Below are 13313 nucleotides of genomic sequence, written 5' to 3' on the forward strand. Positions count from 1 at the left end.
TAGCTATACCTTTATTTTGTAGAATCTCAACTTTCCAGCTAAAAATACTTAAATTTTCACAGTTCTGAAACTTCCAACTGTGAACACAATTATCACAAATACTAGAATGTCTTCAGAAAATAGCTTTAGAAATACTTAAAACCCCTTTGCCAGCCACCTGACTGACACATTACCAACAAAACCTGATAATACTGTTCCATAGTTGATCACTGAAGTATAGTGTGAGGCTGGAGTGAAGAGAACACTGGTGAGGGGAATTAGGCAGCATCAGAATTACTGTCAGATACTCCTTCCTGAAAACACAACAAACCAGCACATAGACGAGAAAGCGAAGATAGATGGAAGAGCGAAAAAATAATGTAAACATGAGTAGTCCTAAATAAACCTGACAATTTCTCAATAAAGGGCACAATGAAGTCCTGAATAAATGGAAGATTATGATAAGCAAAGGCCAGCTATTTCAAAAATGCTGTACCCTGTACCCTAGGCTTTGGGCAAGTTTTGCTATGGGATTGCCAAACAGAGAATGCAGTATTCTTCATTTATATCTCAGCTGACAGACCACAAACAAGACAGAAATCCAAACTCTGAATATGCTCATAGATGCACTGACCATTTTCTGGCAAAACAAGAAGGGAAATGCTGCCGTAGTATAGGAGTGTTGAAAATACCGTCCAACGGTGACATTGTTTTATAAGATACGCTACACTAAAATATCTGAGCTCCTTTCACATAAAAACATGCATTAGCTGAGGTCCTGCCCATAGATTTTACATTCTTTCTAATGTGTAGGACTTGGTTGCTGAGTTCATACCTCAAACTATTGCAGACAAAACATCATATATCAGCTTCACACACTTTATCCCAAGCTTTGGAAGAGAACCAGCTCTCTTGACTTCCAGGTTCCTGCAGAAGACTGCAAAACAATCCCTGAAGTATGATATTTGAATATATATAATTTTAATATAGTATGCTGATTGTTTGGGGGGCTAATTTTTGATGGGCTTAAAGCAAACTGGTTTGATCCAAGTTAGATTTTGGATTAAGAAGGAACATGAGAAATACCAGTCTCAAGAATATTCCTTTAAAATAAGGAACCTAGATGAGACTGCTAAAAGTAAATTCAGATATGTAGCGCTAAAAACACATTAGTGTATAACATATGCTGTTATTAGCCATTATTTGGTATAATTTCTGAATTCCAAGATCATTTTAAATATGATCCCTTTCTCCTGATAATAATTGCATCATTTAGTAAATGATACTAATGAAAAGTCTGCTCCTTGTAAAAAACAAATACTACTGAAGCATGCTTACTGTAAAAAGCACTTTAGGCAACTTTTCTGCACTGTCTTCACCTTATAACTGAAGAAACACACTACAATATATAAAGTCAACCTCATACATTTGCATTTTTTGTGGAAGAAGAACAAAGCAAGTAATTTCATTACATAAAGTCAACCTCTGAGTGCTTTGACAGTGAATATTGCGTCAATCTTCCCATTAAGTCAGGGTGTAAACGACAAATGTGCTCCTCTTGAAATGTAAAATTTAATTCCAGCATGATCACTTCAGGGACCAGTTCTGCAAAGTACAGCAGCCATGGCACAGCATACAATTGCAGTATAAGTAACTAGACACCACTGCTAAACACGTTTTAAACTATTGTACAATAGCCTTTGTCTCAGTAAAGCTATTTTAACCACAGACTGTGTGTGTTTGAGCAAGTTTTTCTACTGAACCCAAGCAAATCATTTGGTGACTAATTTACTTGGTACATTTTCATTTGTTGTCTTTCATAAATAATTTATAGCTTTAGCAAACGTATTGCTTTTCCTTTTACATATGTGTTGCTTTTTGTTTCTTTATAAACAGCTCTTTGCGAATTGTTCATCAGCCATGCTCAAAAAAGCCCTTCAATTTTTGAACTGTGGACTTTCAGTTAAATGGGTATCACTGGATAACTAGTTTTGGTTGTTTGATAAGAGTCACCAGCCTATTATTTGTAACTATAAAGGACGTAACTACCAATTCCTCTGAGTTCAAAGCCACAAACTACAGTTTCTCTCTGGTCAAGAGGTCTGGGAAGAGAAGAGATGGTGAGAAAAATTTCTGATTATCTTACTTTGATTAATGGCTTTGGAGAGCAGGAAGGAAGGCAGAAAGCATGATACAAAAGAGAGGAGAAAAAGGAGAAATACAAAAGAAAAGAAATCTCCAGGAAACCAGAAAACTAGCAGGACAACCTTCTGCTATAATTCACTTAATGTAAAACTGATCTTCACCAATGTTCTGCCACGTGATTTGCATCAGGCTGACGATAACATTTATTTACACTTCAGGGAGTGCAGTCTGCCTTAGTCCTGAAGGTCCCTCTGTGTTCACAGAGAGTTTATCCCTCATCCCAGCACAATCTTTTTATCACTTTCTTCATCTGAAATAATATGCTCAATTCCAGTTATGGATTTTAAAATAATACATTAAAACTTTTAAAGAGAATGTTCACACATATGTTCAAATGAAATGGAAGTCTGAACGCGTGCAACACCCTCCGTAGACATAAACCGTATACACACTTTCCTGGGCTATTTTTTTGTGTTAACTTCAAAGCATATAAAACACTACTGCATTTTTCACTATTTCAAGAACAGCATAAACATATTAAACATTTGCTATTTGCATATTCGAACAGACCATAATCTTGATCCTACTAGCCATTTTTCTATGGCTTTTCCACTGCCCTGTTTATCTTTCCTGAAAACTTTGCTGGAAGAACTCTTAGTCACAACTTTTCTGTAATTCTGCACACATAATTACCGCAATTGGTCATTTGTGCCATATATAGTTTTGGTTATAATATGTAAATACGTAGGTATTTACACATGCACACACATGCACTCAAACACACCATTAGTAACTTTTAATTTCATTCAATATGCTAATTTAATGATTCATTTAATCTGCCAAACTTTTTCCATTAAATTGACTCAAATACTTCAATGTAGTGTCTCACTGAAAGAAAAGAAAAAACAAACAAACAACACACCACAAACAAAAACTCCAGAAGTTTGAAAGAAGATGACTGATTTTCAAGTGTTTTATTTAAAACATACCTACATACTCATCTCTAAACTTATTCCCTATAGGTAAAAACTCACCCCATTGAAATAAATGGCATATTTAGTTCAACAGGAAACCAAAGTTCAAACCTTAGTGCTTTGAAATTGTGAACATTTTAGCAGACACTTCAAAACCAACGGATGCTTCTGTAAATTCAGTTATATATGATTGGTATATTCTATCTGCAAAACAGGTTCACCTTGTAAGGTTTTTTTCTTTATCCATAAAGCTTTCTGGACAATCAGATAAAAAACTGCCAGTTCAGTTGAATAACAGGAGAGAAAAAATAAAACCCAGCCAACTGAAAAATAAAACCCAGAAATATTCTGTGTTCACAACTGGTTTCAAGCACTTTGACTGGATTCACAAATCCTAGAGAGTCAGTTAAACTATAAACCATTCAAACGTTCACTTACATTTAAGCAGCAAATCCAAAACATGCTATGAAGGGGAATTCTGTATGAAAAATTACCAACAAGGAACACGCCATGGGAACAGGTTCTCATTATCAGCTCTCTCTGCCTTTCCTTTTCTCTGCCTCTCAAGCACATGAGAGGTATTAGCACTACAGAAACTTTTTTGATAAGCTATATACTTATTTCCTTTCATTTCTGAACATTTGCTATACTACATAGCACAATAAAATTTAAAAGATGAGTGTTCTGCCACAATCTCATTTCTGACAAGATCATTTTAGAATTTTTATTCTGAATACTGGGTGTTAAAAACGTTTGTACTTAATTCAACAAATGATACACCATATTAATGTACAGAAGAAACCCAGAAAATGGCACCTCAGTAGTTTTTTTGCGTTTTATGCATGTGGGTTTTTAAAAAGTGTTTTAACTCATTTACTGCCATCTCCTGGTACTTACACAGTAATAATATTCACGCTACTTAACATCAGCCAGTACTCCTATTCAATACGACTGAAACATTGAAATGCCAAAAACTTCTAAGAAATATTTTTGAAATATTGCTGTACTTTTTACATTGCTGTGTTTTATCCTGGAAATAGTGAATATTGTTCCTTGGGCACAAACTAGTAAAAGTTTCACGTAGCTTACCTTCGTCTGGAAGCAGCAGTAAAGTTGTGTTAGGTACGGATGTTTCCGTGCTAATGCCAGAATTCTCTTTTCTGTCATTGTACAGTCTACATCGTCATCTTGAAGTATGACATCTTTCTTCAAGACTTTCACTGCATATACTTCATCTTTTCCTTTTAGCTCAGCTAACATTACCTAAACCAAACAGACAGTCTGTTCACGTATGATCAACAGATACCATAAATGCAGGGCTGCATATGAGTTTGACTGCACTGGAAATATAGTTACATACTTGCCTGAATGAAGTTGTATGTTCATAAAATTAATGTCATTTCAGAAAAAGATACCAGTGGTATTCTTCAAATTTGAAACAGCTGATATCTATTTTGTTTGTTAGTTAAGAATGCAGAAGATAAAAAGTTTTTATCCCCTCATTCAAATGTCTTAATGAATCCCTATTAATGAGATCTCAGAAACTGAAAAAGGAAGGAAGTTGATATGGAACAGAAATTTATTTCCCACTTTTATCTCCCACTTTTGGTAGTGAGATTTGTGTGTGATGAATTTAGTATACAATCCCACGTACCATTCTGGCCGCTTTAAAGTTGCTGTTTTTAACTACTGTTGTTGTTTAAGTCCTATACTCTCTTTAAAGTCAGTTCTGGCTTTGAGCCAGGGTAATCTTCAGAGAAAGGATTAGAAAACAGGGAGACAAAAGAACTTCGGCCTTGTCCCCCTGCATCTGCAGTTCCCGTCTATCAAGGAAGGAAGAGCATACTTTTGAAACAGATTCGCATTTCAGTCCTCCTCTTTGATTCCACAGTGCACAGCACTGCGAAAAACAATCTATAAGCCCTGTAAATAGAGAAAGGACCTTCCCAACCTCATCAGTTCCCTACTGTGGGAAGGTATCTGGTGAGTTACACCTTTGCCACATATGTGGTATTTTGGGCAGCTGTCTAAGCCTCTTGCACTCATCATATCTGAGTAGAAATGTTTGAGTTTTGCTTCCTCCAGCACTGAACACACCTACTGAGGAAAAACAAGTATGCTAACTGTCCTGTGAAATAAGTAAACCAGAACTGGCTATTATCTAGACAGGGAATGAACTCAGAACTCCACAGCATTACTCTTGGGCCTATTTTTCCTACTTGACCACAACTAATTATCTTGTTGAACAGTATGTATGTAACTGTATGTACATCTTCACTTCATTACCAATATTCTGAAATAGTGAAACATTGACATTGTGTTTCAAAAGGCTTGACCCTGGTTAATGAAGTGAGCTAAAGCACAGAAAATGCCAGCTGATCAGGAGGCTGATATTCTTTACATGTGGAGTAAAAGCTGCTTTTACCCAAAAGGCAAAAAATTGAAAGAAACCCCTCAGGTGGAAGAACTTTCTGAATGTCACTATGAATAGTTTCAAAGCAGTCCAGTCAAAAAAACCTGAACAGAGGGGGGCGGGGGGGGGGGGGAGGTTGGGGGGGGTGGCGAAAGTCTACCCACCTTGCCAAAGCTGCCTTTCCCTAATACTTTGATGAAGTTGAACTCTTCAAGGCCTATTCGCTTGGTCTGGGCCTGTTTGACCTCCCCATTTTCACCATTCTCCCCAGGTTTGCTAAGCTGGTTGTCTGTTGACGTTGTAGCTGTTGCCCTGTGCTCCTCTCCCCGATTGTCAAACGATAATGCTTTCCTAATGTTGTTTTCCAGCTCTTTGATTTCTGTGGAAGTGAGAGAAAAAGCGTTAATTTCAACCAAATATCAGAAAAACAATCAGTCTTTGTATCAGTTTTGGGAAGAGACATTCATCAACCCTGAATGCTGTGTGGAGCATTCTGAGGTTAAGAATGCGTATTTAGCAAACTGCTTCTCCACCTTACAGTAATCAGCCAAAACCCTGCTCTAACAGGAAGGGTGGCCTTTTAAAATGAATCTAAGAGAATGACATATCCAAAGCCTGACAGATAAGTCAGCACAGCAGCTAAATAGTTGTTTTAGTGTTTTGGGTGTTCCTGTACCACTGAGAAGTACTTTGTTTTGAATACCCCTATCTTCCTCCAGCACTTACTCATCTTCCTGCTTAAGTATTTTAGAGCTGTATCTTCAAAAGTTCAAAGGATAATTTGGTGTCCCAGTCCTTGAAGTCAACATGAATGGAGCATCTTACTCAGCTCCAGCTGTTATCAGACCCCTTCCAATAAATTACCTGACCACTTCTTAGTGCCGCTTCAAGCAGCAATTACGAACATCTGCTAAATGGTTCTGAAGGTTTCTCAATGCTAAACACAGTGAGTCCTGGTGACTAATGGACCTTGGGGTTCTGCCTCAAGCTCTTCCACAGGCAGAAGCCCAATGGTCTTGGAAGCAACAACTTTAGTGGACAGCTACAGAAGTGAAATTTAAGAGTGAATTCAGACAAATTCTTTGTTCTTATTTTAAGCAAAGCATCAGATATTTAAAAAACATTATTTAACCAAAATGCTGTCTGTGAACCCAAAAGGTCGACAAATTTAAATCAGTTCTGGTCTCAGAGTCTTACAGTACTTATTACCATGGAGCTTTGGAAGTCTCTTCCCTAAAAATAAGGGTAAGAAATTTCTCAACTGTAAATAATTTTCAAAGAACTTGACACAAAAGCATCCATCTCCTTATGTCTTTGTGTAAAGATTTTTCATCCATCACTTTACACATGTGATGGTACATGAGATACCTCACAGACTTCTGATTTTTAAAAACAACAATCAGATCAGATTCAAAAAGTGCTGCTGCCACACATGTTCTCTCAATCAGGCTGCTCAGCTCAATGAAATCTGGTTGTACGAGTGAAGATTAAAATATTTGTCTCTATAACCTATGCATGAAAAAAATCACTTGAAAGCAAATATGGTTTTATGAAGCCTCTAAAGACCACACAGACACACTAGCATAGCCTAACTAGACAGAAGTTTTTGTTATCTCAAATGTTCAACATGGAATTGCAAGGAGGCAATTTTATCTCAAAAACTTTTTAACAGATAGAGGCTTTTCAGATAGATAAAGGCTCTCCCAAGTTCTGTGGTACTATTTAAAATGTTCTCACTCTTATAAAAGAATACATAACTTCCTTATATAAAGGTATTTGGCTAGGCAAGGACTCATCTAGTAACCTTAATATTTTAAGATGACTGTTTTACAGTTTTACCTTTAAAAGCCACTTAATTCCACAGATTTTAAAAAAATGAGAGGTAGGCATTTTTAAAAAGTTTTTGCAGTTTATGAACTTTCTTAAGTGCTTCATTTTCTGGTGGTGACTTCTTTGCTGAAGGGGACGATGGCTTTTTTATTCCTTATAAAGAAGAAAAATACATGACAATATATATTGGTTTGGAAATAAAGAGATGATTGACCTTGATCACATGGAGAAGTTGGTGCTGACTTGGACCTATCTTCTTCTGATGATGCACTTCCAGGAACTGCTTGTTGTGTCTCTGCACCTGCAATTAGCTAAGAACAATTCCAAAAGGGGTACTCAGCTATGAGATCCTCCCGTGCCAAGACAAAATTAATTTAAAAACATTAATTCAAAAGTAGAAGTATGAAGGAAAGTGAAGATGTGCTATCCCCATAGATTCTCACTGGCAAGACCTCAGTTGTACAGTGGATGTCATCACACCAAATGGAGGCCGTAATATAAACAGAGAAAAACCCAGCAATTTAAAGAAACATAGGTTCTTAAGACGGAACAAATACACAGTGAGTGGGAAAGTTTCGAATAGCCACCTTGAGCCTGTGTAGAAATCTATCTGGTAAATATATTCAACTACAACAAACATCAGCAAGCAGTGCAAACTAACTCGTGCAATGACAACATGACAACATCTTTCCCCAGGAGTCATAGATCAACTAATTTATCCCTGAGTTTTCTAAGTTTTTGTAAAATTTTAAAACAGTGTACATGGGGATCCAAGTGTGCAATCAGGAAAATGAACACAACCAAATGTCAACGTTTTAATGAATTATGGTAAAATTTGCCTATTTCTGTAAGTAAGAGAAATGGGTCTGTTGTCACAATCATGCAAACAGAAAGCATGGCCAAATTCCGATCCAGGATACATATTACAAATCCAGATTAACTCCATCAGCTTTGGGGTGACCTATGCTTTTTTATTTCTAGGATAGCTTAGTTCTTCCTGATGACAACTCTGGAACCGTCATGTGGCGAACAGCTCCTATTCATGAGAGTCAGCACATTGGCCCATTTATCAGCATTTATAATGTTATGGAGAAGTGCTGTGTCTCCATCAGTCAATTATCCAATAACAATTCTGAGCCAAAGAGACATTTATGTTTTTATGAACTGTTATGTCAGACATTGTTCCTGTCAAATCTCCTTCCTCAAAATCAAAAAGAGGAAATCCTTCCAGACTCTGTACAGATCCAGGTTTACAAAACTGTAGCAGGTCAAGATAAATTTCAGCTCAAAATTCTGATTAGATATTTGCACTTACAAATCAAAAGCCAAATCTTAATTCTGTACTGACTCAAAAAAAAAAAAAATTCTTTTGTAAGGCAAGTGAGTAGGATTGAACCCAAACTAGTGAAGTTACAGCACAGTCATGATTTTTTTCTTATGCAACACTACATAGCAAAATTACCTTTTTCTTCCTCTGCCCACTATTAGTGATCTTGTCTGGAGTGACTCCAAGATCTGCAAGAACTTTAGCTATGCCTCTTGCATCCACTCCACAGTTTGGTGCCACATTTGTTTCACAGCGTCGATGTACATTCATCTTGCAAACTGCAGTGAAATGTAAAGTAATAGAGTAAATTGAATATAACCTTGGCATGCATTTGTCTTACTTAAATCAGACCTCATTGGACCTACCAATAACATTTCTAAATAAATAGAATTTCAGTAGAAAAGAATACTTGGCTGGATTTGGGGTGACACTTGAATGCTAATATAAAATGATTAACCTGGTTATGATTCTTCTGCTATGATAATGCAGAACAGTGTTTTCACACAGTACCCAGAACAGACACAGGAAAAAATGAAAATATCTAATGACACTGTAAATCTTTGAATTAGAAGAAAAGTCTGTCAGAGATTGGGTTTTAGCAGTGCACTTGTGCTCTCATACTGAGCACACAACATCAGTTCCGCATATATTATTGCTTCATACTCTATTTTACTCAAGTAGATTAACTCCTAATATAGCCAGGCATAAACCCCATAGTGGTTTAAGTTTTAATAAATCTTTGGCACTTGTTAGACATTCTCTTTCTTTAGACAGCAATCCATTTACTAAGTGCTTTCTCTTAAGTACCATTTCCCGAAACTAGCATACTAGTATGAGGAAAAAAAAGGTTACATTGCTTTCAGATTATGGGGCAGAAGGGAGAACATAACTCCATTAAAAATAGCATAGCATGGATTTGTTAGGAGCAGATGACATTTTATCTTAGACTTCAGTGCCCTCTTGTGGAGCAAGGCATAAAGAAAGCAAAACTGCAAGTGTAATTAAACACTAGATTAATAGTCAATTCCTCAAATTTCTCACTTCATTACTTTTTCGAGAAAAAAAAATCATGTATTTATAAAGATGCATTTCACTATACTGTTCACCAACAATGCTTTCACCATATAAGCCCCAAAAAAAACCAAACCACATTTGTGTCAGACTGCACACAGGCACTGTACCTGTGACGGTAACCACGGGCTTCAGAAAGCAGGTGCCTTTCCTTTTCAAGGATGGTTCAGCTCGCAAGAAGAGCACAAAGAAATCGCTACACATGGTATTTTCAGTGTATGTATATTCAGTGACCAAAGCTCTGTGGCAAGTAAAATGTTTGACCTAGGATCCATAACTGGACATTGAGGAACTGAACTGCTTGAAACAAAGCAAGCGGGAAATTTTGTACAGGCCAACTTCATGAATGTATTTTGTAAAACAATAGCACAGGAATAAGCTGGGAAAAACCAGAAGAAGAATAAACCCTCTGGCATACACTTTTCATGGTGTTTATAACCACACTGGGCAAGCAAGTACATCTCTGACGAAGGAGGCATTGTTCCACACTTGTTAAAAGAGAAAACAGAGCACAGAGAAAATTACATTTCCAGCTCAGGTGAGTTCTAGATTTCATGCAGACAATACTGCATTTTTACAGGCACTGATTTTATGAACATGAAGAAAGCAATGTAGGTGCTCTGAATTATTGTTTCTATGCATCTGCTAGACAGTAAATGCATACACATGAGAAATGACATTATTTTCTATAGTTAAGAGGAACTGAACCACTATGGTATTTCAGAGAGAATATAAAAGTGAACTAATACATTTAGACTAAGTGGAGAGATACTATAGCTCTGATTAAAATCAAAGAGAAAGATATCAGGTTTAATTGAAAAATCTTCTCTGAACATATCTTCACCATAATTAAGATAGCATTTGAACCAAATCTTTAATAGTAGTAAAATAACAATATTTAGAGTCCCATATTTTATCACTTCTCATTAGCTAGAATCACAAGGGAAGGCCTGAACTTCAGGACACTCACTGTGCATCATTTTGCCATGAAAGAAATTTCTTCCGTCCCTTGCTGTTCAGCAATTTATGACATTGAGCATTAGGTCTGATCTTCACCTACAGCTCATCTTAAATACTGCAAAGGATATTTTGAATAGATTACATGTTTACACATATATATGTGAACCACATTTCTGTTGTTGAGAAGTGTACATAAAATGATTTTTCCATTTATGAAGATGTACCTACACATTCATAAAGGTGTAACAAAATGAAAATGCTTAAAATTCCACTACATGTTACTTTCAAAGAATCTGACAATTTTCATGGCATCGCTCCCACCAACCCACTAACTGAAGTATTTTATTCACTATTTCTAAAACATTGCTTTCCTTTGCAAGTGTTTGTACTGTTTTCTCCCTCTTTTAGAATACATGGATCTGATTGAAACGAGATGTGGAACCAGGCATTTGTGTTCGTCAGCTAAATGACATGAAGCAGTAACTTCATATACAGTTACTATACGGAGTACACAGCCCTTAAGCAGCAGAACATAATGAATCCTTTGCTTTCTGGAACAGAGGGGCTAGGCAGACCATCACAAAGGATGATTTAGCTAGATACCAAAATACCTCATTTTCTGGATATGGGTGCACGGAACTGGTTCTGCCTAGCCTAGCCGATACAGAATAGTAATTTTTGAAGACAGCATTAAAGGGAAAAGTAGCTGGAATAATGATGTTCAAACTTGAAGTCTTTCGGGTCTACTGCACTCACAAAGAACAAGAAAAGCTCTGAAGTGGTAATCCTTACCTTTGCATTGTAAACCTTGCCTCAAAAGACCCCAGAGCAATGAACCACAGTGGTCACAGAAGGTGGGCACTTTGTAATTGTGAATGCTGAACTTGTGAGGCATGTTGACACTGAAACGCTGGGATCCCACTTGCTGAAAAAGGAGAGCACAGCATATTTCATTCTAATTGATTTCTTCATAGTCAGCGTAAGCTCAAACCTGTTATGTTTTTAAACCACAGAATTCAAACAAGGTGAAACAGTTCTGTGATCGGATGATGATCTTTGCATCAGATATACTCCATCTCAAGAGTTATTCCCACTACTTTATTTGGGGAAAAGAGGGGGAAGGCTGCTGTTGTCCAAGAGATAAAGACTAAAGTCTACTCCCTAGTACTTCTGGGAACAACAAATACATAGCTATCAGGAAAGATCTCTTAATGTGGAAGGCAAGGAAGTCACTCCCAATTGTTTTTTTATGAGCAGGAGGCTGAACAAATACAGGACTAAGAAATACATCACAACCCCTTTACCTTTTCATGTCTCACTCTTCTTTAGATTATGAAAATGACAATGATAATTCATTGTGTTCAGGGATTCCAAGGTACAATTACTTAATAATTAAAGAATGTCATTGATAAGTTTTTATAGTGGCCACTGCATAGCAGGAGTTTTATTTTGATGTTTTGCCTTCCCTTTCCTATTACCACTGGCTTCTCTCCAGTGATCTAGTACCTCTTCTAAACAATGAAAGCATTATATCAGCAAAGCGTACAAGCCTCCATCAGTCTGGAGCCTAGGAATATAAATCTGTGCAAGATTTTGTATCTTCTTGTGGGTACTATGCAAAAACAGCCCTAGCCACACACAGTCCTTTATCACAACCCTATGCAAGCAATCAAGTTTTGGATGTAAAATACTGAATAGCAGATATATAGCAGATAAATACTGTATAGCAGATACTAAAGAATACTTCCAGTATGAAAAATGGTAGTGAATCGCACAGGAAGAATGAGATCAGTTAGTCTCTGTCAAATTCATATCAAAGTTGCAAGAGTGGTTTAAAACCAGTGTTACACATAACTCTGATTTGTAATTTAAAACTAGGCTTTTTAAAGCATACTAATATAGGTTTTTAACCAATAAAACTCAGAAATGTACTTTTTCTGCATGGCCAAGGAACTGGCATCACCCACAAACTACCTCACCTAATCCTATGGTGAAAGATAGCTGGCCCTTGCTATTGCACAAAACAGAACACGACAGCAAGCATTCATAGCTCTGCTGTTAAAAACAAGCAAACAAAAAACTTCTGTATAAGACAAAGCATTCACTGGTTACAGCTGAGGGCTACAACTCTTAAGCAAAATGTAAAACCCACCCTTCTCTCCAACTGTCCCCTATCAAGCCAGCCATAAGGGGATACTCAAAAGCTGAGGAGTCTAAGGGAGCTGAACACAACAACAGTCACATTGCTTTGTCCACAGAAAATAACATTAATTTCCTAACCATAGGAAACCTAAAAAGGCCATCATAGCTTAGAGAGGCCTGTAACCCAAGTGAAAGGATTGCTTTGTTTCCTCTTCTAATCCAGAACTGAATGTGCCATTGTCAGATATACTTCCCTCCCTCTGACAGTACAGTCCTGAAAGTAGCTAATTTCATTTTCAGGTGACATCTTCATTTATTTAAATGCATGGTAACATAAAGCACATATTGTGTTAATTCCATTAATATACAAAAGCTTGCTAGAGGTAGGGAGGAATCATGCTGGAAAACCTGTTAGCTGTGCAGTACCTTGTGTTATCACTACTGTCTTAAAGAATATCCCTGGGCCTTCTTC

The 13313-nt window shown here is 36.9% G+C and overlaps 1 protein-coding gene across 2 annotated transcripts in view; it reads right to left on the minus strand.

Annotated features, from left to right (window-relative positions):
* Positions 1–13313, minus strand: part of PRKCE (protein kinase C epsilon) — a 292898-nt gene that overhangs the window by 94254 nt on the left and 185331 nt on the right. For both annotated transcript variants that reach the window (XR_010605909.1, XM_065630857.1), the window contains exons 6-10: positions 11492–11624; positions 8804–8946; positions 7556–7652; positions 5676–5890; positions 4188–4361 (exon numbers count right to left, since the gene is read on the minus strand). Coding sequence is in view for 1 of the 2 variants with exons in the window: in XM_065630857.1 (XP_065486929.1) it covers positions 4188–4361; positions 5676–5890; positions 7556–7652; positions 8804–8946; positions 11492–11624 (762 nt within the window). In the remaining variant the exon portion in view is untranslated. The remainder of the gene's footprint in view (positions 1–4187; positions 4362–5675; positions 5891–7555; positions 7653–8803; positions 8947–11491; positions 11625–13313) is intronic.

The sequence above is a fragment of the Caloenas nicobarica genome, chromosome 3 (genome assembly GCF_036013445.1).
Source record: "Caloenas nicobarica isolate bCalNic1 chromosome 3, bCalNic1.hap1, whole genome shotgun sequence".
In the NCBI taxonomy this organism is placed as follows: Eukaryota; Metazoa; Chordata; class Aves; order Columbiformes; family Columbidae; genus Caloenas; species Caloenas nicobarica.